At 38.9% G+C, this 13,989-nt stretch overlaps 1 protein-coding gene across 12 annotated transcripts in view; it reads left to right on the plus strand.

Moving 5' to 3' along the window:
• Nucleotides 1-571: 571 nt before the first annotated feature.
• The window catches only part of Epha5 (EPH receptor A5), a 278,396-nt gene continuing 264,978 nt past the window's right edge, over nucleotides 572-13,989 (plus strand). For 11 of the 12 annotated variants that reach the window (XM_075942754.1, XM_075942756.1, XM_075942755.1 and 8 more), the window contains exon 1: nucleotides 722-1,058. In XM_075942754.1, the coding sequence (XP_075798869.1) occupies nucleotides 872-1,058 (187 nt within the window). In that variant the 5' untranslated portion in view covers nucleotides 722-871. Of the gene's footprint in view, nucleotides 1,059-13,989 lie in introns of all 12 variants that reach the window. The other variant, XM_075942761.1, reaches the window with a different exon arrangement.

Consider the following 13,989-nt stretch of genomic DNA (forward strand, 5'->3'; position numbering starts at 1 on the left):
GGGGGAGGGAGGACGCGGGGGAGGAGGTGGGAGGCGCAGAGTCGGGCGGCTCGGGGAGACGCCGGAGCTCCAGACACAGCAGGAGCGCGCCGCGCGGGTGCAGTCGCCAGGCAGCTCGCCCTGGCCGCCGCCGCGCACTCCGCCTCCGCGCTGAGCAGCGGCAACCTCAGCGGCTCGAGCCGCCGGGCTCAGCTCCGCTCCCGGGTCCGCGCTCCAGCCTGCTCCGCTCGCCGCACCGCCCCCGGCAGCGCTCAACCCTCAACGTTTGGACTTCCCTCTGCCGGCCTCTCCAGTCGCTAGATCGCTGCCTTTGCTCCACTCTCCTCGCTGTTTGCCACACCACGCTAGCTCTACTAGTCTCCCGTTTATCCGTAGGCACCCCTGCTTGCATTTCCCCCGCTCCTTTATACGGAAAGCATCATTTTGATTTAAGATGAGTCGTCTTTTTTAATCTCGCCCGTTTCAGTACTGAAGACTGAAAGGGAACCTTGAGCACCACTCCAATCCTGGTGGCACTTAAAAAAAAATCACAATTTTAAAAGAAAGAACAAGAAAAAAAGAAAAGTCTTACGAGGCAAAGGAACGGAACTCGGGACCCTCTGCAGACCCTTGATTCTGACCACCCAGGACTATACTAGTCATCAGAACTCCTAATTTATCTCATTCAACTGAAAGGGAGGGCGACTGGAGCTAGAAGCAAACTTCGGTGGTCTCCCTGGATCCTTGATTCCCGCATTTGGAGGGGTCGAGCGCCAGAAGACACAGGACCCCACCAGGAGGAGGAGTCCCGCATCTCTCTCTTTTCTCCCACCAAGCCTGAACCTTAGACTGAGACACGCGGGATATAGAGGAGGAAAGAGGGTAGTAGAAGATGCGGGGCTCCGGGCCCCGCGGTGCGGGACGCCGACGGACCCAGGGCAGAGGTGGCGGCGACGACATCCCCCGCATCCCTGTCTCTCTGGCAGGCTGCTATTCTGCACCTCTTAAGGGTCCCCTCTGGACGTGTCTCCTCTTGTTTGCGGCGCTCCGGACCCTTCTGGCCAGCCCCAGCAATGAAGGTAGGGTAATGGAGGTGGGGACCGCGGCGCCCTGGGATGGATGGGTGAGGTGGAGCTTGTGTCAGCCGGTCGTAGCGCTCCAGGCGCTGCCACCTAGACCAAACCTCGCTCTTCCTCTCCAGTAATGTTTGCCCGCTTTTGCTGGCGTTTCCGGATCTCTCGGGTGTCTTTGGTTGCATTGTTTGACATATCTGCAGAGTGCTTACCAGGATAGGAACCTGCCCGTGGACTGAGGCTGGTTGGGGGCTGGGAAGTAGAAAGCCTGACGGAAAGAGGTCTGAGACCTGAGCTGGGAGGTTGGGCGCGGTTGGGTCCTGGCAACCTAGAGAAGTGACACATCCGGCTTATTGAGAAAAGCGACAACAAGGCTCTTAGGATCGGTGGGGGTTTTAGAGCCATTATTTAATGTTGGTGTTTGAAGACGATGTTAGGGTGATTGGTGCTTTTATTTTGGAGAAAGTGCCTGCCCCAGGAGCTATCTATCATTTAGGGCACCATTAACTACTATTCCGGCCTGAGTAAAAAGAGCTTTAATTTTTAAAAGAGGGGGAAATGATGGGCAGAAACTGATAGGTGCCCTTCTATTTGGGGGGTCCCTAACACCCCACAGCAAAGGGAAAGGAAGGCGGGAAGGTAGGGTGGTGATAGAGGAGAAAGGCATTGTGGATGCTTGGAAGTTGTTCACAGAACCCACTAAGGCTTCCTGAGAGAAGATCTGTCTTAGCCAGAAGGCACCAGGTCCTGAATGAAGTACCCAACCCTCCTATCCGCAGTTCTTTGCTCCGGACTGTTTGCCTTCCTCTGCAAGAGTAAATCTGGAGTCAGGAACACCACCTGTGCTGTTCTTTCCCTAGAGCTGGTCTCAGCCTGCCAGATAACAGTCTTGCTCCATTTTATGGCATTGCCTGGGGTCCTCTCAGTCACTCTAGGATCCGCTGCTCCTCTTTCACACTTCACATCTCTCTCTGGTCTCAGCTGAAGGGTCCAAGCCTTCACAAGGGGGAGGGTGGTGCAAGGGGTAAGACAGTCAGCATCTCAGACCAGATCCTTGTCACACGGAGAGGAGAGGTCCTCCCCACAGTGGAAACGTCAAACCCCTGTCCTCTTGTCTAGAAGCCTGGGGTTTAGCTTTGGGCTGTGGATGAGAAGCCTGAGGTTTAAAACCTTAAATAAACCCTTGCACTTGGGGGTGGGAGATGCTGGACCCGAAAAGATGAAGTGGCAGCAGCAGAGTGGTGTATGCCCTCGTGACTAGCATGGATTCAGTCTGCTGTAGAAGACGCTGAGCTGGTAACCCCCAGAGCTGCCAGTTCCCAAGGAGCCCTGTGAAAGCAGGGCAGATGGAGACTCACACCCCACCCCACTGACTCTCTCACTATGTTTATTATTCAACATCTGTTTAGAGGAATATGTCTATCTGTCGATATCTGTCAGTAATAAGCCACGCTTTAAGCCAAACAAGTTGCTTTTTTTTTCTTTGTAAAGTTTTTTTTAAAGTGATGTATTTTTTGTTCGTTTGTTTTTAGACTTGGATCTTTTATTAATGTCTTACGCTAAGACCATTAGATTAGAAGTCTAAAGGCTGTAAAAGGGCTAATGCAAGAGAGGGGGGCTTTAGGGGAGGGAGGAGCAGGGAGGAGGAGAAAAGAGGAGGGAGGAGGAAGGAGGAGCTTTTAACTGTTTTATTCCAACCAAAGGACCATCCTGACTGAACTGCAAAATGATTCAAGGGTAGTGTCAGTCATTTTTTTCCTCTACGTAGTAACTCCAACCACTGATCTACGACTCCCTTGCCATGAGTGTGATGGGGAAAGGAAGTGGACTCAAGGAAGTCTTTATAAGGGAACTGAAGAAATAAATTCTCAAGGAGTGTGACACACAGGGTGAACAAGGGCCAAGACTAAGGAGATGGATGCAAGCGGAAGGAAGTGCGGAAATAGCGCAAGTCTCCGAAGGTGCCATAAGCAAAACTTGCCTCTTGTGGGCTGGAACCAGGCTAGCATGAGCTTACACACCCACAGGTTGCACCGTCCTTCCCTGCTAGGCCAGTAGAGCACACAGCTGACGTGGTTGCATGCCTATGAGGTTTGGAGGGTCTAACAGCAGCAAGCTCTCTTTTACCCCTGGTGCTCTGAAGACACCTAAATGCAAGTGTGCCTGCTGTTTGGGGAATATATTGTGATGCATAACTAAAAATTTCATTTTAGTACTACTTGAGGTTGTGTGTCCAACTCATTCCTTTGCTACCCGACAGGATACTATCTTTAATACCACCCGAGACCCGCCTGTTGTGTGAAATCTGGATTCTTTTCAGCTTTACATTTTCTTTACCACTGCTCCTATACGTGGAGCATAATGAAAAGATTCTAGCACCTCTCTCCCTTATTCATCTAATGGATAAGATAAAATACAACTTCAACTTGTTTTTTTATTTTTTCTAGAAGAGCTTTGGAAGGTCAAGTGCAGAAATATTTGTTTGGTATGACATAAATTTATTAATAAATTGATTAATAAAATTGACTGTCTACAGTTTACAGAGATGTTTAGTGATTCTTCGATCAAATATGTGTGTGTGCATGTTATACATATAGAATATATATTACATGATTATGTGATAAAATATGAGACAAGAAGAAATAAATGTCAATTATCATTTATGCTTGCTAGTCCAATTATTTTATCTTCACTTTCATAGGTAACTGCATTCTAAACAAATTATACAATCAATATTTATTCACCAAACCACACTTGAAAGAAACAATCTGCATTAAGAAAGACAAATCTACTAAAAATGAAAATAATTTCAAACATTTTAGCAGAAGACTTTTTTTTTTCAGACCAATCTAGGAAGACAGTATTAGAGAGTGCATCAACAAGTGAATACTCTTAAGAAATTTAATAAGTGTCTGTACCAACAATTCTGATGTTTTTCGAGGTGGCCCTGAACTTATTCAATAACTGCCACTTTTTGCTGTCTGGAGATATATTTGTAAACAAGCATTATTTGACAAGTGCTTTTCACAGCAGGGATACTTGGCCAATTACTGCTGAACAGCTCTGCGTTGAAAATGATTCACCCTCAGTGAATCAAGCTTAATTCATTGAAGCCACAGTCAGTAATGCCTCAGTAAAATGCTGACAGTTGTCAGCAGTTTGGATTTGAAAAGTCCAGTTTCTTGTCTCTCAATGTTTTGTGTATTTGAGAAAGTGGGCTAGAAGGTTCTTGGGAAAGAAACACAGAAGAGGGGAAATTGGCTAAAATAACTTGAAAGACAACCATAAAACAGTAAATATTTTCACTGGAAAGAGACTGAAAGTGAAGTTTGTTTTAGGATTTTTTTTTTAACTTATAATAGAACCAGGCCCATAAAACATATGTAAGGACACAATAGACTTGTAAAACTAAATGGCTTCATTTTGTAGCCCTGTCTTCCTGCTGTAATTCATTTCCTTTTAGATTAACCGGCAGGACCCCACAGAAAAGGACAGTAAAATTGTTCCCTCACCAGGACACTACTGAACAAGAAAAGAGAGCCATTACACCCCTTTGAATCATAGGTTGTTGGAACCAGAAGGGACCATGGAGAGTTTTAGCTTTTTGCTTAATAAACCATGAAGGTTTGGGGTGGGAATCTTGACATTTTAAGCTCTTCCTTGGTATCAGGGTGACAGGTAAGATGATTTCATTTTATTACTTAAAACCAGGAGGGGAGAAGTATAACAATTCCCAGACTTTCGGTATAGTAACGTTCTTAAAATTTCAACCTACATACAATATTTTTAGCATAGATAGAAGAAGATTTGCAGTTTTGTTATTTGTTTTTCTGATTGGTTGGTTAGTTTCTTTCTGATTGGGTACACACCAGATCGTTGTAAAGGCTATGCACAAACTATTGTCTGAACACAAGTGCACAGATTTTGATATGTAGAAATGCACTGTTCACCATATTTAAGTCCTCACAATAAGTTATGACTTGTGAGCATTTAGAGTACTTGGCAACTGCAAAGAAAATATCAACCCTAAGTGGCTTAGCTATTTGTAGACAGACATTCCCAAAGCATTTCATTCAGTATTGTCACTGACAGAAAAACAGCAGGGCTTTGTTCTTTCCAGCTAGTATATTGGCTGTTGACTTTCTCATTGTGTTATCGTTTGTTTGGTGTGCTTCTTAAGACATTTGCTGCAACGGGTAACTAATTTCTTTTTCAACTGAGAAAACCATACTACATTTTCCTGTAAGTACAGAACATGAGGGTTCATGATTGTACTAACTGACCCTAGCAACTTTTTATTTCAGGGGTCAAAATTAAGTCTAAAAAAGTGCTACAAACTTCTTTTAAAAGCCATCCTTTTAATTTAAATTAGCAGATATAGTCTACTTGTAAACAAGTTGAGTTTTAGTTTGATGTATTTACTTACCTGAATATTATGATGATAAATTACAAAAATTTTTATAAAGTTTCAGAATTAATTGAAGTATGAATATAAAATTACTTATTAATTGCTAAAATGCATTATTTCTATTTTTACCATAAGGAGCATGAATATAAAGAAGCATGAAAGTGAAATGTAGAAATGGAGAACTTAGAAATTGAGAGTGGTTTTTGCTGTTCTATACATACAGTGATATAGGTCAGTAGGGGCAGAGAGACACATGCTATCATGTTTGACTAGATAAATGCATAAGAAGTTGCTTATGAAAATTAATATCCTTGCATACAAGTAATTTGAAAATTGTTTGCTAGTAAAATATTGTGTGTTCTATTTGAGCCTCAAGAGTAAATGAACACACATGCACAGCCACAGTGTATTTAAAGGTAGGTTTCAAAAGAGCTCTAGAGATTTACTGAAGACAGATTGAAGTGGTTCATGATTTTTTGGATACAGTTTAATAATGTTTACACTTAAAATAAGCAAGAAAATGTCCTTATTCAGTGAGACATAATACACATGGGAAACATAAATAAAAGGAGATTTCCTGATGCAGTCAGTAACAAATTTTAAAGCATTACATAGCGTTACTACTGAAAGAAACTACTTGAAAGAACTGTATTACTTTAGTGCTTTTAGAAACCTAACATTCAATCACTATGATAATCTTGCCTGAAGGTTTCACTGAAAATATTTAATGTAATATATAAGTGATCACTTTCTTAGATATCTTGTTTCACTATCAAAGATTTCAAAGGACATAATAAAATGTCTCTTTGTTTTCTGTGTTAGTATTTTTAATATTAATATATAAGACTATTAAAACAAGAATATTATAGTTTTGGACATGAGAGAATGAATGGCAGTATAAGACTTCTAAGAGTATATCCACTTACTTCATATTTGATAACTCATTCATGAGTTTAATAGATATTAATAGAGAGATCACTGATGCCATAAATGGTGTTGTGCAATAAGTAAACTAAATTAGATCATAAATGGCATCAAGAAATTTTATATAGACAAGGGATTATTTTAAACTCATTGTTCTCACCACATTAAGCAGCGACATGGACATAATCAGGATAATATAAAAAATATAAAATTGAATGTTTTACATATAGTACTTTTATTAATTTTGTGGTATACAGCTTTAAATTTCTATTTAACTTATTTAACTTTGATCTAAATTGTTACCTGGTATTAACTGCCTCTGCAAGTGCAAAAGTAAATAAAAATTAAAAATAAAAATACTTAATATATGTAACAAAATGAACTATATATAGTCAAATGTCTAGTAATTACTATAGTATTTTTTATTTTTCTCAAAGCTCAAATTTTTTATCTGACTTCCTTAATGAGGATCCCAGGTTTTACAGTAATAAAGCTTTAATGTAGTTGGACCCATACTATAAGTTTGCAAAAGATATTTATGATCTTGGATGATGACATTTGTTAACTGATATCATCTTAGTTTTGACTTTTGAAATGGTTTTGTTCTTTAGTGGTTTTCAGAAACCATAAAGAACCAGGCCTGACACATTCCCTGAAAATCTTCTGAAAACCTGTGTGTGGATTTTGCCTTTAGAGTACCAATTAACTGTGTTCCATTTAAATAAAACCTAGCAGGTTCTGAGCGTAATTAAACTTTACTGTAGCTCTTCTTTTCCTATAGGGTGCACAGCCTTTAGTCTCTTATCACCTTAAGAGCGACTTTATTAATATCATTTGAATTATTTCTTATACAATGGGAGAACATACAACCCTTTGTTCAATGGGGTCGTATCTAGGTCATGCCTTCTTCCTTCTGTAGTTCTCAGTGACTATTCATGGTTTTAATCTTTATGCATTCATTTAAGATTGAATAATAACTTTGCTAGGATGTAAGTGAATGTGCTAGGAATCATGGAAAGGTTGTAGCAAGGCTGAAAGGAAGAGTGGGGACAATTAAATATGATACAATAAAAACTCAAAAATAAAAGCATTAGGCTCTTTATAAACCTTTTAAAGAATATGTCATTCATACTTACACAGAGAGTTTAGTTTTATATTTGATTCTCCATGGTTCTGAAGACACAACAATGTGCTGAAACAAAATGAGACTCTTCAGTTCCAAGTACTTCATATATTTAAAGTTTTACAGTTCTTATATTTTTTTCATGAGATCAGTTGTTTGGTTTTCATACCAAACAATTGTGGCCTAAGACACAGCAGATTAAGTAAATGGCATTAAGTATTTGTGACCATTCTAATTATTTTTCCCTGGCTCGATTATTGCCCAGGTCATCTCCTTCATCAGTTAAATTTGTCTTCAGTTTAAATAAAATGGGCCATAGCTCTCTGTAAAAGATCTTGAAAACCAAGAATCCTCAAAGAGCCAAAACCTGAAGGTTGAAATATTTTGCATATGCTTTGTGAGAAAATGTTCCTACTTGGAAACATGTTTCAGGCTAAGTATTGGATGATTTGGAGAAAATACAATCTGTTCTTCCACTCATAGGTGGCTGCTGCCTTTTTTTCCTCATAGTATTTTCATGCTTATTAGCATCTCTCAATTGTCTTTGCCTTGTCCCTCCTCTCATCGAGGAAGACAGCACAGAAAAGAGGGTCAGAACCCAGGCCTTCTATGCTCAGTTTCCCCTAAAAGTCTCACAATTTTAAAATACATATTAAGAAGACAAGACATTCCTCTTAATTAAAATGTAGAAGAATCCTCTACCTAAGTAATAGATTGCAACTAACTCAATCATATGCTGTTTACCTAATTCATAGACCAGAAAAAGAAATGTTTAAGACATCTCTGTCAGTTTTGGCTTTCTTAAAAGGTTTTGCCTTAGCAGGACAATGTCAGGATGTGCTAATGTCTTTTCTGTGGAAACACTAACTTAGCAGGTAAATTCAGTTGGCACCAGTTCAGCCCCTACAGTGCCCAACAGAAACTTGCCATGTGAGCCAAGTTTAGATTTCCTCCAGAGCCTTTCCCTTCTGTAAAGGCTACAGAGGTGGGAAAGGCTTCTCAATGACACACATGATAACACTGCAAACTACTTTCGTAGAAGGGCTTCAGGGAAGACAATATAGAAATAACTCAGCTCCGAGGAGTCCACAGCCATCCTTCTGCAGGAGAGAACACTGAAGAACTGTTCTGTTTGAAGGACTTCAACAATATCTCGTTTTTAACCACCACATTCTTGATTTACCTTGTGAGAAATCAGGGGAGGAACAACAGAAACAAATCTAAATAACTCTTTTAAGATTGCAGATGTGGGGTCGGGTGGTGGTGGCCCACATCTTTTATTCCAGCACATTGGAGGCAGAGGCAGGTACGTCTCTGTGATTTTAAGGCCACCCTGGTCTTCAGAGTGAGTTCCTGGACAGCCAGAGATGTTGCATAGAGAAACCCTGTCTCGAAAAACAAACAAACAAAGGATTGCGGGTGTGAGTCATTGGGTTTGATTGAAGTTCTTGAAACCAAGTAAGCAGAGATTTAAGTGTTAGGAACTGACAGGAATATGAGGGAAAACATTTCCATCTTTGGATTTCGAAATCAAGTTTGTTGGTGCTAATCTCCTTCATTTATTATGTTCTTTGATAATTCATTTTATATTGTGGTAGTTTTTTTAGAATATTTTCTCCATAATAGAAATATATCCACATTTCACAGAATTGTAGTAGGGGAAAATGGAATGAAACAATTTCTTAATTGGAGGAGCTTTATAGAAAAAATAAACAAGCCATGAAAGAGCACAGAAAGTCTTAGAGAGGAGCCTAGTAAATGCTCTCCGCGGGTCACCTAGCTGTTTGCTGGATGAGTCAGGATAAAAGTAAATATTGTTTAATGGGACTTTCATAAAAGTAAATAATATAAAGATTATTCTTTTTTTCTGATTTGGCAGAAATATGGATCTTGGCAATCATTGATAATGCCTCATCTGTATAGATATAGTCATTGCCACTGAGCTCTGTGCCTAGTTGCTATCAGTTTCCCAACTATGGCACCTCTTCTCGCATAGATAAGAATGAGGAGTCTTAAAGACCAAGACACTGAAGTTCTACCATGTGCTATGAGAAATAATAAATTAGCCCCTTCAGGATCTACGCAATAAAAATGGAAATGGTAGGGGCTATACACAGAATCGGTATGATGAGAAAGTACCTCTGCCACTGAGTAAACTTGCTACAGTTATATAGCTAAACAACAAATGTCAGTTCTCCTTTTTCACACAACATGAGATATGGGGTATTTGAGAAGTAATTTTGCAGTCACAGGTCATCATAACTCTTGAAATGAAAGATGAAAAAGATCTTGTACTAGGAAAGAAATCTAATAAAGGAATTCAGAAAATATCCCATATACATCTACAAAATAAAAATGAACCATATGTGTGGGTTTCTTTGTCTAGTGACAAATTTGGGAGTTTGCCTAGGAGATAAAGAAAATATATAAGTACAGGTATCATAGACTGCATTGTTGCATTTTATTTTACACATCCACATTTTATCATCCACAAAATACATCAAGAGATATCTGAGTTTATTTTCAGTGTTTTGTCATCAAATGCTATTGTTTTGAATAACCTTTATATATGTTCTAGTTTGCTATGCATTGTAAGCATGCATTGTAAAATATAAAAATATAAATAGCAACTTTATATTTTGAGAGATGATCATTAAATTTACTTCCCTCCCAGTCTTGAAAATTGATAGGAGGGAACCATGCTTAATGTTTCTTGATAAAGATCTGACACCCCTGATTTCAGATTTAAAGACAGTTTTCAATTTCCCTTTTCCCAGAACACTTCTCTCTACAATGACATGCATATTAACCACATTTCTTGGAAATATGAGTAGGTTTTTATATTTCCAGAAAGTTTTTAATGTAATTACTAGAAGGCTGTTCTTTTGCACACAGGAGACCCTAACAAAACATGAGACTGTTTGGAACATATCATTTAGATTTACTTGTAGAACAGATATTGCATACTCATCAATATCCATGCTTTAGTCAGGATTAAAGCTATCATTCATTGTTGCTTTATGACCATGGGTCATTGTTGTGATTTACATGTGTTTATTTTCTTCTAAATGAATCAAGGAAATCTCCATTATCACCATTTTATTTTAGAGAAAATGAGGTAGTATATATAGTTAAATAGCTTGCCTCGGTTTCTTCATCTGAAAGTGGTACAGCCTTCATGCAAATTTAGGTAATCTGGCACTGTTCTTCCCAACTTTTGGTGCAAGGGACTACTTTGCCATCCAATAACCAAAGCCATTCTTACGTTTAGTCTTCCTGGTACAGTATTATGTCACAGACAAGGGCCTGTAGAGTCAGAGTGCTTAGGATGAAGGCAGATGGAATTCTGAGGTTTTCCTTCCCATACTCACTATTACTGATAATCTCGTTTTCGTGGAATACTTAATCAATGGTTACATATTTTAGATTAACAAAATGCTTTCTTCATAGCCAGTGTCCACTAGCATGCAGTGAGCTCTCTTCTTGTATCTTCTTTTTTTAACTGAACGTTTTTGTTCTTTGCCTTCTTAATTTCTCTCTGGAATTTTAGATGGCAGATTTGATCCGCCATACTAAGCCCAGACTAGGTTCTAAACAGTACTCTCTGTGGAAGAACAGTTCCTGTTGCTTTACTAGGAATGCAAAGGGCGTTTGAAAGTTTTGTTCAACATATAACAAATTCTACTTTTCATGCAGTATACCTCATAATAAGAAATATCACCTAAAAATTCAATGGAAAGTTTAGGCAACGTTTGTCTCTACTAAAAACCAATTATCATTACTTTTAAATTTGGGTAGGATGCTTTGTAATAGTTTTGAAAGTTGTTTATATTATAAAAGTATTGTTCCTATGATTCTCACTAAAATACCCTTATAGGTAGGATACATTAGGGGAATTCATTACTATTACAAAAGGATCTGATATAAGAAAGAATTAATTTAAAATGCTAGAAATTTTTAAAAACTAACACTTTTTTGTTCCTCAAAGTAGTACCAAATTTATAGATGTGCTATGAAGGTTTAAGGATGCAGACTCTAGACATTGTTCAGCTTTTTAGAGCCGTGCACCTTGGGCAACTTCTCTGCATCTCCTTTCTAGCCTGTAAAGTGGTATTATTATTATTTTCAGTGCCCTGGGTTTTAAACACAGTCAACTCCTCCCCCCACTCATTGCTAGATTTTTATCCTAGGTCTGTACAGACAGCTTTCCCCAAGTGTGAGTTCCCATTTTCATTCACTTTATGGTTGTATAGATTTAGTTCATATCTTTAAAGTGTGTTGTAAATTTTCTGACTTAACAGTATGACACTATTAAATATTACATCTTCAAAAACTGTAGGATGGCAATTTGCCATAGAGCAGGGCATTAGTTAGTAAGTACTGTTTTATTTGTTGAAAATAGATGGATGGAAATAAAGACAGAGACATTGGAGCACCGGAATGAGCTCCAAAGGTCCCAATGAGGAGCAGAAGGAGGGGGAACATGTGCAAGGAAGTCAGGACTGTGAGGGGTGCACCCACCCATTGAGACAGTGGGGCTGATCTATTGGGAGCTCACCAAGGCCAGCTGGACTGGGACTGAAAAAGCATGGGATAAAACCGGACACTCTGAACATGGTGGACAATGAGGGCTGATGAGAAGCCAAGGGCAATGGCACTGGGTTTTGATCCTACTTCATGTTCTGGCTTTGTGGGAGCCTAGCCAGTTTGGATGCTCACCTTCCTATACCTGGATGGAGTGGGGAGGACCACTTTCCACAGGGCAGGGAACCCTGACTGCTCTTCGGACTGGAGAAAGAGGGGGGGGAGGAGGGGGAGAGGAGTGGGAGAAGGGGGGGGGAAATGGGAGGCTGGGAGGAGGCGGAAATTTTTTTCAATAAAAAATAAATAAATAAAAAAGAAAGAAAATAGAGATACTAGAAGAAAAGGTCTTGACTGTAGTTCAGTAGCTCAAAGAGCCCTTATCTACTTCCTGGGTAAAGCTTTTCAATGCCCTTCAGCACACTTAGGTTAAAAATCAAACCTTAATTGTGCGTGCTTCAGAATGATACCTCTTGCCAGTTCACCATCACCGATCTACGGAAGAAGAGTGGGGCGCCTTATCTTCATTCAGTGCCCTGGGTTTTTGAACACAGTCAACCCTTCCTCCCACGTATTGCTAGATTTTTATCCTAGGACTGTACAGACAGCATTCCCCAAGCTTGAGTTCCCATTTTCTTTCCTCACGTGACCTGTCTGTCACATGTCACAATGTCACATTCTATTTTCACTTGTTTATGCCTTTCTGATCTTTCTTCAGAATAGAAATCCTATGAAAGAAAAAGTTAATCAGGGAAATGGTTCTCTAAAGTTGGAATTCAGTAAAAACAGAGATCATATAATTTTCCAACAAAAAACAATTTAATTCCAACAAAACTGACAGTAGAATGTCTTGGTTCTCGTATTTATTTGAACACCACTGTGGGGAAAGCATATCTGTCTGGAAGCCCATTGGGAGTCAGATCCAAAACCTAATTTTCCATCTGGAACATCAGGGAAGTACTCTATAAATCCATGCTTGATTAATGAACACTATGAACCAAATCTTTAAGTGGCTTAAAGCTGCTATTTTCAATAGCCACTCTTTCACTGTGGTAGTCTATACTTGATGGAGCCAATGTAACTTTTTCCTAAATCCATAATTAACAGAAGTTAGAATTTGGCTTATAAGGCCTGTAGTAAATTGAAATGTTACCAACTGAAAGACTGTATGGTTCACCCACCACAGTAAACTAATACCAACATATATGCTAACAGAATAATTTACTTGAAATTAACAAAATGTATAACAAAGATTAAATATCTAGTGTTTTATATATATATGTATATATATATATATATATATTAGAAATACTTTAAGTTTATTGTGATTAGCACTTTGAGCCCTTTGTGATTGAATTGAATTCTGTTTTATTTTTGTCACTTTCTTATGGTTACATTTTTGACCCACAATAAAAACGTTCTTTTCTATTTAAAGTATGACTTAACCTTACATCTAGAGAAGCAATTAATGCAAAACATCTGTTTGTAATTTGGGGGGATGGAAAGAATTACTCTTTCATTTACTCCGTTTCCTAAATTACATTCACTGCTACATACTTCATGAAGCGCTGTAGATTCATAGTGTCATGGGAATTCTTAATGTTTAAGAGAAAATGTCAGTAAGAAGTGCATCAACTATTGTATGCATAGATTAGTACTGAAGCATAAGTTTGCTTGGGAAATAATTATCTTTTCAAGTACAGTTTTGGTCATTTATGGCTGCTTTGTTTAATTAAGAATCCCCCCAGAGACAATAGCCTTTTACTTTGCTGTAAATTAGTAACAACTGCATAAAATATCAGATATGGTTCTTTTCACTAAGTTATTTTGAACTGAGTCACTTCCTAGGTAGGGTGAAAATATGAAAATATTGCTATGAAGACTCATTGAATGACTATGAA

The sequence above is a fragment of the Microtus pennsylvanicus genome, chromosome 12 (genome assembly GCF_037038515.1).
Source record: "Microtus pennsylvanicus isolate mMicPen1 chromosome 12, mMicPen1.hap1, whole genome shotgun sequence".
Lineage (NCBI taxonomy): Eukaryota > Metazoa > Chordata > Mammalia > Rodentia > Cricetidae > Microtus > Microtus pennsylvanicus.